Genomic DNA, 19,251 nt, shown 5'->3' on the forward strand with positions numbered 1-19,251 from the left:
ACACAAATAGACCATTGCTTTCAATTATTGATCAACAATAAATCCGGTATTGCCATTATACAAGAAATATACATCTCGGAGATATGGCAAACATACATTGAAAAAAAACATTTCACACTTTTTTTTTTTTATTAGACTAGGAAATATAATTTATTGCATAAAAATTAATTTGTTACAATAGGAATGCTAAATTGTATTTACATTTTGTAGTATACAGAATTAACAGACAGTGGTTTAGGGATAACAGAGAAACAGGTAGGCTGAGAGCATGAAAAAGATGCTTATTTCTATAAAACATATCATCCCACACCAAAACCATAAGCGGGCATAAATGGATATTGAGGTGGAACAACCAATGACTCATGAAGGTAAAAAGCCTCCTCCAAGACCGAAAATTTTGGTTCTTTATTTGAAAGAATAAACAACTGCACAATTACCAAGCTGAATTTAGGGATTCTTACAATACCTGGTTACCTATTACGCAAACTGCTGAAAATGCAACATTAACTCCATTTTGTTTTTGCATATTAGAAGAGTATCTGGTAACTGACCACTTCTAGCTAATGTCCTACTGACCGGGAGAATAAAGCTTTGATGGTGGCTTCATGACCTTGCTAAGACCACCATGAACACTGATGCATAATAAAGTCAATAGTTTAGTAACACAGTGCCGTCAAGCCGCATATTGGTCAGCCTGGCACTAGAAATAGCGACTGCCCAAAAATCAGGTTCTGCACCAAGATGAAAAATAAATGGTGCCATAAGATTTCCACTAAACAGGAGTCTTTTATTTATATATTTAATATTGTATGCTTCCTTATTTCTTATAACTGTAGAATGCTCTTGAAACATAGAGGGATGGAATCTCTACTGGGCTGAAAAAAAATTAAAATATCAAAAGAAGGGTCAATTAAATCTGAATGCTTGTACCCTCCACTGTTTGACCTTTTAGACATGCAATGTGTTGTTTTTTTCTTTATTCTTCTTAAGAAAAGATTTCTCCACCCTGTATGGCCATGTCCATTGCCAAAGACACTACAGAAAACACATTAAAGAGAGAGTAATGTCTATTTTTCTCCTTTATAGCCATATTTTATTATGCACACTTCTGAGACGAGATTCAGGGAGAGGCACTCATAGTAATCAGTAATACTTAACGCACTCTTCTCTACGGTGGTTTGTGTAGCTTACATCAGGAACAGCAAGTCCTACGAAATCTCCAGCCATGAAATTCACAAAGTAGCAGCACAGAAATCATATTATGTACCAACTATGTTAGCAAAATCTATATACAAACGCACATAAAAATACATGATTACTTGTTGCAGGAGAAAAATATATTGCTTTACTCCATTTTTATAAGATTCACCATTTACAAGAAAAAATGTACCATAAACAATGGACAGTTGGACCATGATCTAGGCTAATCTTCTTAGGTTTCTACCACTATAGTACATTTTTGATAATACAACCACTGAGAACCAACCCAAACATTTGCCAATAAAAAAATAATAATAATATTTTGGCAAGCATTACCATAGGAATGCTCATAAAAAAAAACTCTATATTGTTTGTACTACAGAAATAATACACACTAGAGTTTTAAATCAACTGTATATTCAGTATCAGAACAATGCCAAGACTAAATATTAATATTGTGTCAAAACGTCTTACTTTCCTGGTACTGTCTTTGTCCACAGTAGATATCTCACTTGCAAAAAATGTTAACACATGGTGGTTGTTTTTGTGAAACCCCTAGATCGGTCGAAAAGTCGTTTTTAGAATAATATGTACATTTTTCAAACTATTGCCGGCTTGGCTATCCAGAGCCTAGAATACATTTTGAAGAGAGAATCCTGTTAAAATTGATGCAATTTCTAAAGAAAGCAGTTATTTGAATCAAGAGCTCCAGAAAACATCCTAATTACTGTTTTCACTGATCATTTTTTTTGGAAGGGGAGGGGTACCTTTTGTAGGTCAAGATGTATGAAAATAAACTGTAATAGTGCCTAAAAATTACGTTTTTATACCAACTTCCGCAGTAAATCTACCTTTATTCTTTGTTCTGATGAATACACTCATTTTGCTTAGAGATATCGATCCATAGTTAAATTTAAGAAAATTAGATCGATTAAGACCAAATATATATGTAAAGTAATTGTTATAGCAACAAATATACAGATGAATAGCTCTTTTTTTTAGTAAAATATCTATTTATGAATAGATTTAACATGACAACTTTGCCTTGATATGTAACACTAAATTAATTGACCTCACAGATTGTATAGAAACTGAAAAAAAAATTAATAGTATACAGGTACCATCCCACTGCAGCTAAATGCATTGAGATTCTCAGTTAAATAATGCTAACACTTTATTGACAGGGCTATGGGTGATTCTAGAATTACTTTTAGACCTGATTTAATACTGAATAATTAAGTAAAGGAAACACAGTGGTAAATGATTTAAAAACTGTAAAAACAGTTATATAAATAAAATAAGTATGTAAGGGCAATCATCGTAAAGCTAAAATTATGAGTGATTTTTTTTGTTTAAATATATTTTTTTAATATTTATGAAAAGTTAGAAGTAAGAAAAAAGTTGAAATTGTCTTAAAGATTAAACTATGGTCAAATTATCCTTAATACTTATGGGTTTATAAATATTTATTTACAGAAAAAACTGTTTTCTCCTGGTATGTTTAGGTCATGGCATTCTCTCCTAATACCAACATCTCTGCAACTATAGTAGATAAGAGTTACATGTTTTCCACATTATGGCAGTGTGGAGGCCATTTTGTCCCTTTATCTGCTAGTGCATAGAGAAGGTGTCATTAAAATGTACTAATTGTCATAACAAAATGGTTTACAATTTCTTCATGAAAAAATCAAAACATAATTGGGATTGTGTGTAAACAGCATTTATGAAGTGAAATTCAAAAAGTGTCAAGAAAATCAGCATGGGAACCAAATAAGTAAAACAGAGGCTTCGGACTTTGGTTCTAAACAGCTCTTTACAGATTACTTCTAGTAAAGGTAAAAGCTATAAAAGCAGAAAACAAAAATGAAAGTGCACATAAGACGTTCTATAGTCTATTTGAATTTAAACATTTCAGTTTCTCAAAACAAAATGTATGAGAAGACAAAAAAAAAGTAGAAAAGAACAGCAATTTGATAACGATAAGAAAGTTTATCGGGATTAAAAAGGCACACCAAATTCTGTATATTTTTTTTATGTGGGCTCTTTTTTTAAAAAGAAAATATTCTAAAAAGCACTGGATTTATGGATCTGTTACTATTTACCCTTTCAGAAAAGATATTAAACTATCCACGAAACACTAAATTATATTCTCGTTCTAGATAGGACTGAAATACTAGGCATCACAAAGAACAACATCTAAAAAAAAAAAAAAATGTCAATTAGGAAAAATGCTTATTAATTGATAGAAATGCAGACGTAGGTGTTCTTGATGGGAGTAAAAAGGCACTAAGGTATCAAGGCCTCATGGATTAAATCAGTAGGTAATAGTTCTACAAAAACCCAGACCTCTTCTGTAACATAAATTACAATGTGATGTCCGGACAAAATTAGACTTCGGTTATTACTCTGTGATAAATGTTTTTGAAAATTGCCCAACACAATGCACAACAAATTAGCATTTTCTCCGGAGGAACAAATCATGCAAAGATTTACCCCCAAATATCCGTGTATATATATAAAAAAAAGTGTATGCGGGTGTTTTTCTTTTTATTATTTGCCAACAATATATTTGTGTTTCATGTAGGATATCCATTGTTAGCAACTATAGAGCAGTCTTTATTGGTAATGGATATGAGACAGTGTGATAAAATAACCGCACCCTCAAATTTTGCATGATTACTCTCATCCTTCAAACTGCATAATTTAGACTGTCACAAGCCCAAACCCAAATACTGTTAGACTACAACTTTCATTATATTTATCCAGGGTTACATTTGCAGGGAATATGTAAGTCATTTGTAGCCTGACAACATCTGATGGAGGGGGCACTGTTTAACATCCTTTGTAGAATTGCTATAATAATTCTCAGACCTTTTGCCTTAGTTTGAATTTTCCTTATGTTGGCTTATTTTAGCTTTTCCTTGTACCTTTCTATGTCTCTGTTGCTAATACTGCCTATGTACACACTCAAATCCTGCAAGGGCATCTTCAAAGCAAGGGTAAACGAACGTAAAAGAAAAACAACATAAGGCAACAGAGTCTACTACTTTAAGATAAAATGTTGAATCCATTCCTTTTTTACTAGTTAATTCAGTAAACTATGAGATATGGCAAGTTGACTGTCTTTTTAACTCTCGTTATTAATTAATAAACTCAAATTTATAGCAAATTATAGTCTGAAATGCAGAATTCAGGCAACAGCTCATATAAAAATAGTTTTTCCAATTGACTATCATAACAGCTTTGCTATTTAAACGATTTGCAATTCAGATGATAATGCTCAACAATTTGGAGTTAAGTAAATAATAATGTGTATTTTAAACTCACCATAACCCATTGACCAATAGACATAAAAATGTGGCAAGTTAAAAATGCCAGTGGTGGTTGGACATATCCTACGATACAGTTATGGACAGTACCTACTGCATCTGAATCCAAACTATATGATGGATATTTCGTAAGAGACTTATTGGAAACAACCTTGCAAACTGTGGTCCTACAATGTACATAATGCATTGCTTCCCAAAATATTAAGAATCCCCAAGCATTTACAAAAACAAAACACGACATTGCAAACTTGTGATGCAATAACAAACAACAATATGCTATGTTTAGAATGTCCATATCTTTAAAACAATCTTATCTTGCTATATAACAACCTGCATTATTCTGAAAATAATTTAGATGGTTATCTGTCTAATATTTCAAGTTGTCCATTTTTCTTTAACCTAATTATGAACGCGTGAAGTGACAGTTTTCAATATTGCAAAGTCTCAAAAGGATGTCAAAAACAATTACATCCGGAACAAACTGTATAAATCAAATACTAGAATAAATGAAATTAGTAGCAGTAATATCATGAACAGACTTTCCCAGAAGCCCCTGAGAGAAATGAAACCTGAATTGGATGGATTCTTAGTCCATCGTATCATTACGTTCTATTAGAAAGGCCTGCAGAGTATAGGATTTATATCCTTCTAGCAAACGAGGCAACCAACCAACTGCCCAGAAAACCCCTGAGAGAAAAAGGCAAAGCTAAAAAAGAAGCTATTGCATTAAACAAAAAATAACGTAAAGCACAAAAAAAAGCTGGATATGATAATCTGCAACAATGACTTTTCAGTGCACTTAAAAAAAAAATTAGATTGTACTCCTCATGAAAATGTCCTCTTCTTGTACATGATTATTATAATTTGCACATTAATGAACTTGAATTCATTAAAAACCATATTGATTTAGATACTTCACCTCCAGGAGATGGAAATGTACAGTGAACCCCTCTAATACTGCCCAATGAATAGCTAGTTAATTAGCCAGGCTATAATCTGGGCCATATGTGATTTTATTTTTTATTGAGTTTTTGTTTTTTCTTTTTACAATATCAGCTTTATAAAAATCACCTATAATTATCTGGTACTACAATGGTCTATGGCTGTGTTCCCCAGTTATCCATTAACCTTCAAATGTGAAACTACTATTCACATTGGCTTGTATCATTCCGACTTTGAAAAAAATGCTAAATTGGTGATAATTTTAAAGTTGAGAATGAAAAACAGAATAGACCTAAAGGAGAAAGCTGCAAAACATATTGATACTTCGAGAAAAACAAAACAACAAACTCAATTTTAAGAGCGTCTTGGCAATCGGTAATGCCACTTTGAAACACCATGCCATAGATGACTGTATAAAAATGTCATATGATAGACATTCCTAAGCATTGTACCAAGATCATGACAGCATGCATGACTGTTCACAAAATTTGGAATATCCATCAGGGGAGGTGCAGAAGAAGAATTGATCCAAATTAATTATTATCAGTATTGGATATTAATTTTCACGTCAAACAAGTAAATTAAGGCAAGTAAAAGATCAGGCTGGAGTAATTTGATAATGAGGTCTTTTCCCACATTTCAGACCAGATATTATGACTTTTCCACCAATTAGTGTTTTGCGATTACTGGTTTTGCATATTCAAATTTGTATGACACCTTTTTACATGTGGACATTTAGCTCTTGTTCATATCTTAAATTCAATGGTTGTTGGTATAGATGAGCATTTGTTACGGGACATAACGTTCATGATGAAACATTGATCTTCGTCATGTGTCTATTCTATGATCGCACTTACTAGATTAATAGATTAAAAATAGGTGGCAGAGAAGAGTAGACAAACTGTTTCTAGACATTACAATTCATTTAGAAAGGGCAACATTTTCAATATATTTTGAAAACTCCGGCTACAGAAGGAAAGATAAAAGTAATACTTTCTTCAATTTGGTTATACATTTGCCTCTGTAAGTAGACCATAATTTATGTTCTAAAATGTATAATTTTAAAATGTGTAAATAAAAAGTGGTGATTTATACATTTTAAATGTTAGCTCTAGAGACAGATATTTTTGTTTCATCTAGGGCTGCTTGAGTAACTTGGTATTTATACCCATTATGTCAGATATAGAAAATGTTACCACTGATTTCATATATTGAAAATGTAGTGAAAAACAAAACTTAATGTTGATTCATGAGCAAACATACATTGCCAACTGAATTCCAGATGATCTTGTCTTTGGCTTTAAAAAAAAGCCTTAAAACGTTGTAATCCTGGTCACCCACTGACTGGGCAGTACGTGAAAAAGCTAAAACTCCATTTCAGACCCGAAGTCTACACCTTGTAGAAAATGTTTGGTTCCATTCAATGATGACCAATTAAAATATGTTTGCATTTACAATTTTATACAAAACCAGATGTGTTATATTCCCTGAGCTATGCAGTCTTCTAACCAGGATACTAAGATATAAAAAAAAAATATTAGGGACAAAGGCAAACAAATGATAGCAAGATGAATAAAGACATTTTATAACATCCATTCATGCCCACACATCAACCATTTTATACCGACAGTAGGCTTCATACCTAGAGACAAACAGTATAAATGTCTACTATGGAAAGATGTGGAACAAGTTTCCGTTTCATTCTTAGTTTCAGACTGTTGACCACATTCACCCACTTCATCGATTAACATTTAAACATGGACTCATCCAAAGATCTGGACAATAAATAAACTTGCGTTTCCTAAGAAACCGTTTTGCCTCATTAGTAAGGCAGTTTCCAAGCTTGGATAGCGTAAAAGCAGTTTGTGTAGATTGTACATGACTTTTTTTCAAAAGATTATATACCATTTAAGATGGAAAGGACAAAAGTAAAGAAAAATAAAATATGCAATAAAACTACAACTTCTTCACCGCTTAGCTTGGTAAGTTAGAACTTGTCTTTGTCATGGCATGAGTGTTTTTTTTTCTTCTTGTGCAGAGTTTCAATGGATGGGGGTGTAAAAGTAGTCCAGTAGACACGTGGATGGATTGTAAACAGAGTATGTAAGGATTTCTAAGGCTGGTTGTGACTGGACCTCCAAGGGCAAGCCCCTATGGTCCTCTTGTCTCCAAAATAAGCTGCAGCTCTGTGCGTCATCCAATACAAACAAGGACCAAAAATTTCTCTTGTTGGTCTGTCTCCCCCATCCTCCGTAAACTCATTGAATAGTCTCCAACATAAAAAGAAAACCATCAGCAGTCACCATCAGTAGCCATGACAAGCATCATTTCACTCTTCCCCATATCTTCCAAGGCACTAGCCAGTGTGTTGAGGTCACCGTCATCTTGGTGTAAGGCTTCCCACAAGTCCAAAATAACCCCTGTTGGACTGGCTTTGGTGGCAAAATAATTAAGATACCTGGAAAAAGAAAAAAAACATATGTAAAATAAAATTGCATTATGTTCATGGGATTTGGACTGGGCTACATACTTGTCCAAAGACTGCACTCATTTAGCTATCCATTTAAATGACTTTGTCTTCAAATAATAATGAGTTATTCTAACTGAATGGATATAAATATTTTTTCAGATTCTGTACCTGAAGAATTATCACCGTTTCTGTAGCTTTCTTTTCCTTTTATTATAGATTTTTTTTTCTATACAGTCCTTCCAAAGTCACAATCAAACAGTAGAAAATATTTGCCCAATTAGGTGACTTAAAAACATATTGGACTAGGAAGGTAACTGTTTACTAAAATAGGGGGGAAAAAAAATGAACTGCCGTCTGGGATTTTATTTAAAATACCATATTTTGGCTTAAATTTAATAATTCACTTTAGATTTAACAATTTATTTTTAATATCCCCACACGTTACCCCAATGTATGTCCTTAAAGCATATCAGTCACCTTTAAATGTATTGGTCAAACATAAAAAAAAACATCAGCTTGACTAATCCGTTACTAGTCCGTTAGAATTTCACTATTTTATATGTCTTCTTTGATCAATCTGTGCCAATAAGCCTTTTATAGTAATGTGCATTGGGTTACAAATGTATGAAACTAATTAGATTCTTTATTATGATTTTTAGTCTAGCTTTCACTGTATAAGAAAGTCTTACCGATCCATGCTAAGTTTTTGCGCCAATAGCCTCCAGTCATTTCCTCTGGAATTAGGGGCATCCAAACTGTTGCAAATTTTCTGTCGAATGGATAAGGGGATTTTAAAGGCATATGGTCCCAGCTGAGTTGTCACATTGCTCCCAGAAAGTGAGCAAAATGGATCAAAAGGTTTGGCATTCTGGCAAAAAAAAAAAAAAAAAGAAGACATGCTTACATTACATTTTTTTGCTTTACATCTCATTTTTGTATTTTAAATATTACTGATGTTTGTTTTCATTCTTGATATGCGGATCCGCATTAGCTTCTTCTAAACTAGTGATGGCTAACCTTGACACCATAAATGGTTTCTGGACTACATTTCCCATGATGCTCAGCTAGCTTTTAGAATGTATTGGAAGGTGCCTCCGCTCTCCCGAGCTACCTGTGTGGAGACCCTTTACATGCACAGCTCTTCATCCCCCTCAACATAAGTTGTATGATAACGACCATCTTTTTGAAGGATTTTCACCCAAGACTTATTGAGAACAAATGCACTTGTTACAGGAAGCATTTGCCTACCGGTTTGGCTTCATTCAAGATAAATGTTCTGCATCTGACTTCAACTTCTCATCAGAGAATAAAGCCCAGTATATCCATGTGACAGGCATCGTCTTTTTACAGTTCCCTTGTAAGCGTAAATATACCTCAGGACACCAGAGGCACAGGAGAAATTCCACCAGTTCATCTACTCAAAGCTTGCTTGGGGATGACCGAATTGGTTATACCTGGGCTTACAATACTGACCAAAAATACGCTGACCAAAACATGGCACTCTAGCAGTACAGGTGATGAATGATTTGCTGATAGTCTGCTCAAAGACTTTACTGACTTTTATGCCAACCACGATAACAGGCTGAGCGCTTTCTGGGCCAGTTGTGTTGAGACGATTAACATGATTGAACCATAAGTTTGACAACTCCATGATGCTGAATGTTCTCTGTGTGGATCATCGTGTGGTCTAATAGTAAGTGTTCAAGGTCTACACTCGCTGAGGATTTACAAATGTGCCTTTTTTTGTGGACACTTGCTACTATCCTGCACCCTATATGTATCACTGAATGTGTTCCGTTTACCTGGCATTGGAAGTGGACAATTTGCATTGACTAGACATGCATTTGTGACCAAGCTCTAATACCCTGCTTGGTTGAGACTATGAAGAGTTGACTGATATAAAGCAATAAAAAGATGGTAAAGGTTATTAATATAATTACACATTAAAAAAAATATATATATTGCCTATTAAAACCAGAGAAAAACTAATTTTTGTTGCAAGCACTCTATTTTTATATTTTTTATTTCACTTCACAACACTGAAAAGTAAACTAAGCCATACACCTTTTTTCATTGACCTATGTTTAAATAATTAATGCTCTCTATTCTGTAATAATTTAAACAATATTACACAGCTACACACGACACCATCATAAAGACACAATTATATTGTGGATTTCACCGTAAAGCTTAATGATCTTGTATATAGCAGAATGTGTCGTTAAGAGGAGAGAAAAAAAAATCATAAAATAAAAATTTAGATTCAGAAGACATAAAAACGTGTTTCAAAGTACAAATTCTCCATGTAGAGAAAATTTAAAATTTTATGACAAGACATTCCTTCAGCAGAGACATGAATTTCCATGACGCTTATCTTTAGCATCGCCAAATGAAGAGTCTTTGTAACTCATATAAGGGATGCACAGTTACAAACTGTTTGAAAATGGTTTGGCAAAACTAGAGGGACTGCCCATGTAGTCTTCTAGCACCATAAGCACTGGAAAACTATGTAGTGGTTATGTAGCATTTACATTTAACACTGGGAAGAGGTTCAGAAGCATCTGCCTAATGTTTTTTTACACCATAACCAACCAAACAAAGTTATGAAGAAGGTATAAATAATTGTTTACCTCTTCCAGGAGGGTGTGTAGCTGGAATATTTGTCCCTCCCCCTCGACTTGCCGCACGCAGATTTTGCATGTAAGCTCTGTTGAAGCAAGGCTGAATCTCTCCAGTGTGAATGTACAGTGCAAACTTCGCTGGCTTCCACTCCAGATGTGGTAGAATGGAATCTCCTGTGACAAATACACAACATGACATTATTAATTTCTATAACAAATAACCTATTCTTCACTAGAAAATTTGCTAATTGGGTACGTTGGAGGCATCTCTATTATATAACAGATTGTATGCTCTTTAGAGCAAACTGTGGAATCTGATAAGAAACCAGAGGCCTGACAATGCTCTAACTTAAAGGACCACAAACTCGTTTTCCTGGCACTATAGTGCTCTGAGGGTGCCCCCACCCTCAGGGTCCCACTCCCGCTGGGCTGGATGGAGAGGAAGGGGTTAAACACTTACCTGTCTCCAGCGCCGGACTCCCTCGGTGCTGGAGACTCTCCTCCTCCTTACCCTGTCATCGGCTGAATGCGCATGCGCGGCAAGAGCCGCGCGCACATTCAGCCAGTCTCATAGAAAAGCATTCTCAATGCTTTCCTATGGACGCTGGCGTCTTCTCACTGTGAAAATCACAGTGAGAAGCGCGGAAGCGCCTCCAGCGGCTGTCAATGAGACAGCCACTAGAGGCTGGATTAACCCTAAAGTAAACATAGCAGTTTCTCTGAAACTGCTATGTTTACAGCAGAAAGGGTTAAACCTAGGTGGACCTGGCACCCAGACCACTTCATTAGGCTGAAGTGGTCAGGGTGCCTATAGTGGTCCTTTAATCTAGAACATCTATGTGTCAATATGTGGGTTCCTCATACACTGTAAACCAAGCTATATAAAAAATATCAATACTTTTTAGAAAACAAGAATTAAGATGACAGACCTGGTATTTGGCCAGCAGTTTGCTTCTCCAAAGTGAATGAGGGATATCATGAATGGACAACCTCAGGTTGTGGTAGCTGTCTTTAAACATCAGTGGCTTTGGTTCCTCTATAAGGTATCCACCCAAGGTCTTCTCCAGATCAAGAACTTCCTGTGAACAAGAGATAAGTATTAATCAAAAACAGGACACATCTGTATGCAGAAACATAATGAGAAGGAAATAAGGAGCAACATGCCCATTTTGTCTTCTTTGGTATTTTATCTTTGAAATTAGAGAAAGATTAATAGACATATTTAACATATCATGCTAGTAATCACACGCTTGATTTGTTTAAAATTGTGTTTATTTTGCACCTGTAAAAGTTCTGCTAATGACTATATTAGTATAAGCAATTTTTTGTCATTGATTTATAAATTTAATGGTCCATTTTTTTTGAATAATTATAAATGTTTTACACTATTAACACTTAACCCCTTAAGGATACAAAACAAAAATGTTTGTTTATGCTCGCCATTTACTTCTGAATTTGTGTCCTTAAGGGGTAACGCTGGAGGGTTTAAATTGGTCTGTTTGGTGGATTAAGTAAATAGTATAATATTAGATTTAGAATATATTGTGTGTTAATCAAAAATATATCAGATATGTGCTTGCATTGATCTTTTAAACATCAAACAAGTAACAGGACAAGTAACAGGACGCTGTAATAATTTGTTAGTCCTGAAATGCCTGGGGTCCAGTGGGAGCCGGCTCACCTAGGATGATAGGATCCCCTCCCCTCCTTCATGTGTGTCGCAGTAGCTGTGTGTCGACCTTCTCCTCCTCCCCAAGCGGCCAACATTTATATTTTTTAACACTGTACTATGAAAACCTAAATTGTTCTAGACCAAAAGTAGGCAACCTTAGGCACTCCAAATATTGTGAACTACATGCCCCATAATGCTCTGCAGCCATAATGATGGCAAAGCATCAGAGGAGATGTAGTCCACAACATCTGGAGTGCCAACACTTGTCTAATCCTGGTATCGATCAAGTTAGGTTTTCATAGTACAGTGTTAAAAAATATCAAAGTTGGCTGCTTGGGGAGGAGGAGAAGTCAACACACAGCCACTGTGACACACATGAAGAAGGGGAGTGAATTCATCCTTCTGCATCAAAAGTTGAAAGATCCAGTTCAAGGAGTACTATATCCAACAGGTTCTACAGGATGTAAGGAATCATCGTATGTGACATTGGCTGTCTGGATGTTTACTGAGCTGTCCCTCCACAGTCTGGGTCAGAGGACTCAAAAGCAATGGAGGAGATGTATTCACTTTGTGATCTAAAAGTGGTGCAGAGTTGTAAAAGTGGCGGAATTACTATGGGAAACATGGATTCAACAGGGACCACAACTACAGATAATGTTGATGAAGTGTCTTAAGTACATCAATCAGTGACTCCCCATTCACAAAACTGGCTTGAAAAAGGCTCCTAATTTATTCATGGAAGATTCAGAGTAATATGATTTTCTGTCCTCTTGCGACTCCAGTGGGGAGCACAGCCGTCAGTGGCAGAGTAGATATGAACTACGGGGATTTGGGGGTCTTTCTTGGGGTTTGGAGGAAGCCAATAAAGTAGAGGAGGACATGAATAATATGAGGATGATTCCAAATTCAAGATTCAGCAGCAACGACAACCCTATCTTAATATGCTTGGAGAATGAATACCAAGAACGGAAATCTCATCGGCATCAGTGATCAGGACGGTATTTTGGATATATGCAAGAGATAGATGGGAGGCTCTCCTTCGCTAGTCAGAACACTGTCACAAGCAGGGGTCACCACTTGGTAGCAAAAATGAATTAAAACATTTGAAGCACTGCATAAGCCAAGACACAAATCCTGAAGACCCTGATGGACTCAAAAGACAATGGGAACAAGAAGCAGAATTGCCTACAGATTGGTGGAAGGAGAGATAGGAACAGACCTATCCTGCATCTGAAAGAGACAGAATATTTGCTCAGAAGTGCCTCTGACATAGGTTTGAAATGAGCTGAAGAAGGGACGTTATGAGAGAAGGTTAAACACCTTCCAGCAGAGTGTAGCAATGGATTGGATACACGGGATTATTGGTGTTCTGCAAAAGCCACAAATGGTTGAACAGTACTTTGACACCCTGCTTTAAGTTGAAATGATGTTAAAGATTTGGTTTCCCTATGTTACCAGCTCCTCATCTGCATCATCATCTTCAGATTGTGAAAAGGAAGAACCTCACAATAAGATTGCCAAGCTTCCAAACGTTGACTGCTTGAGTGCAAGGAGATGTCCACTGACTGAGCTCCCTTCATCTACCGATGATTCTGAAGAAACCCCCATTCAATCCCCTGTTATGAAACAGTCACACTCAGATTGTCTCTGTAAAGACAGAATGCATGTTTTGTCAGTGGCCATCCATGAATTTAACCTGGATGCACACTGCTCCTATCCCTAAACCTTCACTGAGCCAGGCTGATTTTCATCATTAGAACAGTAAACTTGTGGACCTTATACCAACAACTGTGGGGTCATTCTTTTTTCTTCACAGAAAACTGGTCTCTTCCTCACCTTTACCCAGGCCTGCCTCTACCATGCAAACCGAGAAACTGCCATCAGTCATCCATAAGAATTGCAAAGAAGTTAAAAGAAGCTAGCTGCCTCTTCGGAGGCAAATTGCTCCTCCGATGCTACCAACCAATGGCAATGTCAGGCTGGGTGAGCATGGAAGCCCCTTATGTTCCCTGTCTCAGGTACTAGTGTGTACACAGAGACCTGCCAGTGAGAAAACCTAAACTGTGCATTTCGGATCTTCTGTTCAGCTTCATCCATGTTGCTCAGTCTTGGAAATGGGTAAAATGTCCCAGCAAAACAGCTGGAAGTTATGAGTTTTTCCTGTTTTATATGAGACCTCAAAGAGCCTCAATGCTGGTTTTCAAAGTTATACTAATAGTAAGAGGGCTATACCATGCATAAGGGAGCACAGAAAGATGGTGGGGTCAGAGAAGACTGCATATTGAAAGGTGCAAACAGCAATATTATGGTTACTTCCCACCTCCACTTTTGCCACTTCATTCTCAACAATGTGCCCTGTCCCCATATCGTTCCCTTGATACCTGCTTCCGGTCATCAACAGCAGCAACATTTCTTACAGAAAAAAAAGTTGATAGCATGAATGTGTTAGCCAAGGATTCTGCACTACGAAAATTATTCCATATCATGCTTCTTATCCATATCAACTGTAATAACTAGCGTAGAGCTAAGGTAAGTGGGGAGATAATCACAGAGCTCCTCAGCTATATATTCCCATAGTATCTAGTAGATTAAGTACTTCATTAGGAAAAACAATGAAAAGATGATACAAATGGAACTTATGCTGGGAAGCAAAGAAAAAGAAAATAGTTATGTATATCGCATCCCCACAATCCTAGTTTAGTGGCCAAAAAGTGCAGCCATGCTCAATTGGGGCTTTAATCAACCCTGGTAATGGCTCCTGAGTCCAAATAAACTGGATTGCTATAAGGGAACGTTCACTAAATAGTGATCTGGCTAATGCGTATAACCTTGGAGGCAAGAGACCATATGGCAACAGAGCTGTAGTTATGAGTACAGTGGGATTTGATAAGAAGAATTATCAAGTAATGAATACACAAGCTTCAAAGCATAAATGGGTTAGAATTCACTCCTATTACATGCTGCTATAGTGAAGGAAACAGCATACTGTGCTCTCGGTTGTACATAAGATGTGACATCGAAATATTCTAATGCCTCCTACCGGAACATAACTTTTCGTAGCAAACTGGACATGTAACAACAGGCACAGCAGCTTAAGGAAAAAAATAAATTTTACAACTTTATAATTTATTTTAAAAAAAATGTATAAATCTAAAAGTGTGTCACTACTCAATTTATGTTTAAAATGAATTTTTTTCAATAAAATGTAATATTTTGTACTAATAAAAAAATGATCAATGTTAAAAAAAACAGTGCAGCCTCTCTGGACATTACCTGTTGTATGTACAGATGTTTGCATGCCTACACTATGTCAATGCTTATTCGTGTATCTTTTATCGCACTTCCAAAAATAAAGAATTAAAAAAAAAGAATAAAATTATATACTTTAAAAAAAAAAAAAAAATTAATTCACTTTTAATTTAATTCATTTAATTATTTATTTTTATTCTTTCTCCTCTAAAGTGGCAATAATTATTTTTATTTTTGTTATTTTCAGACAAAATACTGTCACTTATTTATTTAAAACTTTTAATTCCATCTTTTTATTTTAATGTCATCTGCCTCCACCTTGCATTGATAAACCTCATAGACATTTTGTTTTGTAATGTTTGTGTATGTATATATATATATATATATATATATATTTATATATAGATTTATATTATATTTATTCTGTTCTCATTTTAAAGAATATTAAAGTTAAAACTAAAAAAAAATTAAAGAATGCTCAATGCAGAATGTTTCAGATTCCAATGATTTGGACACTAAAGAGATCAGTCTCCATTCTGCTATATGCAGTACCATTGCTGACATTTTTGTTTTGTTTTTTTGGGGGGGAGGGGGTTGTCAAAGTTGGCCACTGATAAGCTAACCAGTTCTACATTTCGCTTATCTGCCTTGTGCATAGCCTGTTTTCCAAAAAGCATTGCTGTAAGAAAACTGAATGTAAAAAAAATAAAAAATCATATTGTTTGATATGTTACCTTAAGGGCATCTGGTGTATCTTCTAAGCAATACACTTTCAGACTGTATTCCAGCGATGTGCACAGAATGGGTGCAAAGATGGCAAGTTGCAGTCGTTTTATTGCAGATCTAGAATATGATTCACCAACAAATGCGTAGGTTCCCAGCTGGTCAAGCAAAATGTGACAAGAATGGCTTTCAAGCTGGCAATAGCACGGAGTATTAAGAGTCTCTTCATTCAGGGTCACAACCTCCTAAAAAATATATACACATATATGTTAATACCATGTAGCCAAAAACATTGGATGCTTTGTTGTATCAAGAGGTACTTTAGGTGTCATGCCTACACTGTCCATGGCATGGAAATTTTAAATGGGTTTTACGCCACAGAGAACGAAAATGGTACTAAAACAACTTTTTTTTTTTTTTTTAAATCGAGGAACTTTAGAAATCTACAGGAACACCGAATACTTTGGTGCTTTCTAAACATTTATCATAATTATAAAAAAAAAAACATCAACAAAACAGCTTGTTTGGCTTCATTGTTTACAGTAGAGCAAATTATAGTTTTGTTATAGATGTGTGCAATGTTTTTTAACCCCTGGATCGGGGGCTAAAATTGGGCAACAGGCTACAGATCCTCATAAAAAAATAAAATAAAATAAAAAAAAGATTAGGGACTTGTTAGAGCCAAGAATATTTTTTTTGTTTTTAAATTGCATTCATAATTGAATCAACAGGGTTTAACCACAAAACTGGAGAATGTGGAAAATGGAACGATAGAATCCTGTCAGCTCCCTGGCAGTCAATGTGCCAGCCTACTGTTGTAATATGTATTCTTACCTCCCAGTTGCCTTGGTGGGACTGTGTCTTCAACTGTAAAATCCAGTCTGATGTGGTGATATCTGCGCAGTGAGGTATAGTCAGTATGACTGGTCTACACAACAGAAGCCCGGTGGGTCCACAGGTAATCATAGGACTTAATATGGTTTGTGTCCCTTCCGAAGGCAAACTAAATAAAAAAGATTAACATATCAGATATATGCTTGACCTCTTACATTACAAATCCAAAAGGCCATTCCTCTTTCTGATCTGGGTAGTCTTCCGTTATTGAGGTTCCATGTATATTATATGAAATAGTAGCTTGTAATCACTCACACTGAATTCTCTCTCTTGTTTATCATGAGGTACATTTCATAGTATTTTCCATTTGGAATAGCCCCATGAGGTATCAGCAAGCTCACCCCTGTTGAAATAAACAACATGTTGATAATTCTGCGAGTTCTATTTGTTTCTATTTTACAGAACCCCCCAAAAAACATTCATACTAAATGCATAAAACTGTTAATATGGAACACCACTAAAGCAAGCCCTATTTTAGGCCATTATATTTGTATCTTTACCTGTGTTTGGGAATGTAAGTCTTCCTCCTAAGCTTCCAAAGGTGGCCGTCACACTGTTACTAGAGTCACGGGGTAAGGTCAGCAAATGTTGGTTGCTCATAGCTTTATTCCGTGCATTAATAATGTTGTTATCTGATGGGTATGTTCCTGTTGGCTTTGCCCCTAGCAGGTCTGAGCCATCATGTATCGCAGGAGATGAGCCCACGGTGGATGAATTATAGACCTTAATCTTTAAATTTGGCAGTGGATCCAACAAGGGAGAGTTAGTCATTGGAATTTTGTCAGCAGAGTCCTGTAGGGCATACATATGACCTCGGTATATGCCAGCATTGGCTGTTAAATCTGGCTGCATCGAAGGATGAAGGAGTTGAGAATTATCTGCAAAATAAGAAATTGGGAGAGTCATATTTGGCGGCTCTTCCACTGACCAAGCTATCAGCATTACAGAGCTCCACAGAACCTAAACTCACAGTAGTTTGAATCAAAGACCTCAAAAACAATTATAGCCACAGTAATGTAACATTTCAGTTTGAGTTTTACATAAATCCACAGCAGTAAATCTCACAGTAATGTGCAGTATGTAAGAGTATCACAGAGCTCAACAACAAGAAAACACAAAGTCATGTGTGGTTAGACTGCAGTAAATATTTCAGAAAAGGGTGTCACCTAGTTTTGAAGGACATAAAAATGTATAGCTTATGAAGTTACCTAAAAATATTATGTAAGCCTGAACCCTAATCTTGTCCACTTATAATAAATGTCCATTCCATTTTAAATATTGTATAGTGTGTAGGTTAACAAGTTATGTATACAACCTCAGATTTGTAATCTAACCACGGACACATTTTAAGTGTGAAATCTGACAATGATATAAAACCTATATCACCTGTGATATTTCTTCCAGTGCAAGTCAGGCTCAGGAACTGTCTCACTCCTGCCATTTCAAGTTTAATTCGCAAGCAAATGTATTTAGGGCACTTGGCCCATATTTATTTCTTAGGCATAGCACATACAAGCACTGTTCTACTCTGCTGCAATAATAAATACGGATTGAATGCCTTAAATACATATATGAAGGATCTTGAAAATGGAGAACGAAAAATATCAAACTGAAATTTGAAAATGACCTTCTACACAGCTTTTGTCCAAATGTTACAATTATCATCCCATTTCATATTTAGTTTAGATCCTAGCATTTCCTAGAATGCGCCTTACCTCCTCTGATTGGCTGTTGGTTTTTACATTGTAACCTTTGAAACGTGCTTCACAATGATGCTTGTGAATCGGAGAATTGAGGGCGCTACACAGGCATTGTAATATTCTGCTATGTAATGAGTTTTCTGGTGGCCAGATTTGTATCTATTGCTATAAATACCTAAAAGACTGCTGCAAGGTATTAAAGGGACACTATAGTCACCTGAACAAGCTTAATGAAGCAGTTTTGGTGTATAGAACATGCCCCTGCAGCCTCACTGCTCAATCCTCTGCCATTTAGGAGTTAAATCCCTTTGTTTATGAACCCTAGTCACACCTCCCTGCATGTGACTTGCACAGCCTTCCATAAACACTTCCTGTAAAGAGAGCCCTATTTAGGCTTTCTTTATTGCAAGTTCTGTTTAATTTAGATTTTCTTATCCCCTGCTATGTTAAT

General features: G+C 35.8%; 1 protein-coding gene across 2 annotated transcripts in view; it reads right to left on the bottom strand.

Annotated features, from left to right (window-relative positions):
• Nucleotides 1-2,887: 2,887 nt before the first annotated feature.
• UNC5B (unc-5 netrin receptor B) overlaps nt 2,888-19,251 on the bottom strand; it is a 183,389-nt gene continuing 167,025 nt past the window's right edge. For both annotated transcript variants that reach the window (XM_063435343.1, XM_063435342.1), the window contains 8 exons: nt 17,601-17,978; nt 17,356-17,443; nt 17,041-17,209; nt 16,218-16,451; nt 11,492-11,641; nt 10,572-10,736; nt 8,631-8,809; nt 2,888-7,929 (listed from right to left, as the gene is read on the bottom strand). In XM_063435343.1, coding sequence (XP_063291413.1) covers nt 7,764-7,929; nt 8,631-8,809; nt 10,572-10,736; nt 11,492-11,641; nt 16,218-16,451; nt 17,041-17,209; nt 17,356-17,443; nt 17,601-17,978 — 1,529 coding nt within the window. In that variant the 3' untranslated portion in view covers nt 2,888-7,763. The remainder of the gene's footprint in view (nt 7,930-8,630; nt 8,810-10,571; nt 10,737-11,491; nt 11,642-16,217; nt 16,452-17,040; nt 17,210-17,355; nt 17,444-17,600; nt 17,979-19,251) is intronic.

The sequence above is a fragment of the Pelobates fuscus genome, chromosome 10, assembly GCF_036172605.1.
Source record: "Pelobates fuscus isolate aPelFus1 chromosome 10, aPelFus1.pri, whole genome shotgun sequence".
Taxonomy (NCBI): domain Eukaryota; kingdom Metazoa; phylum Chordata; class Amphibia; order Anura; family Pelobatidae; genus Pelobates; species Pelobates fuscus.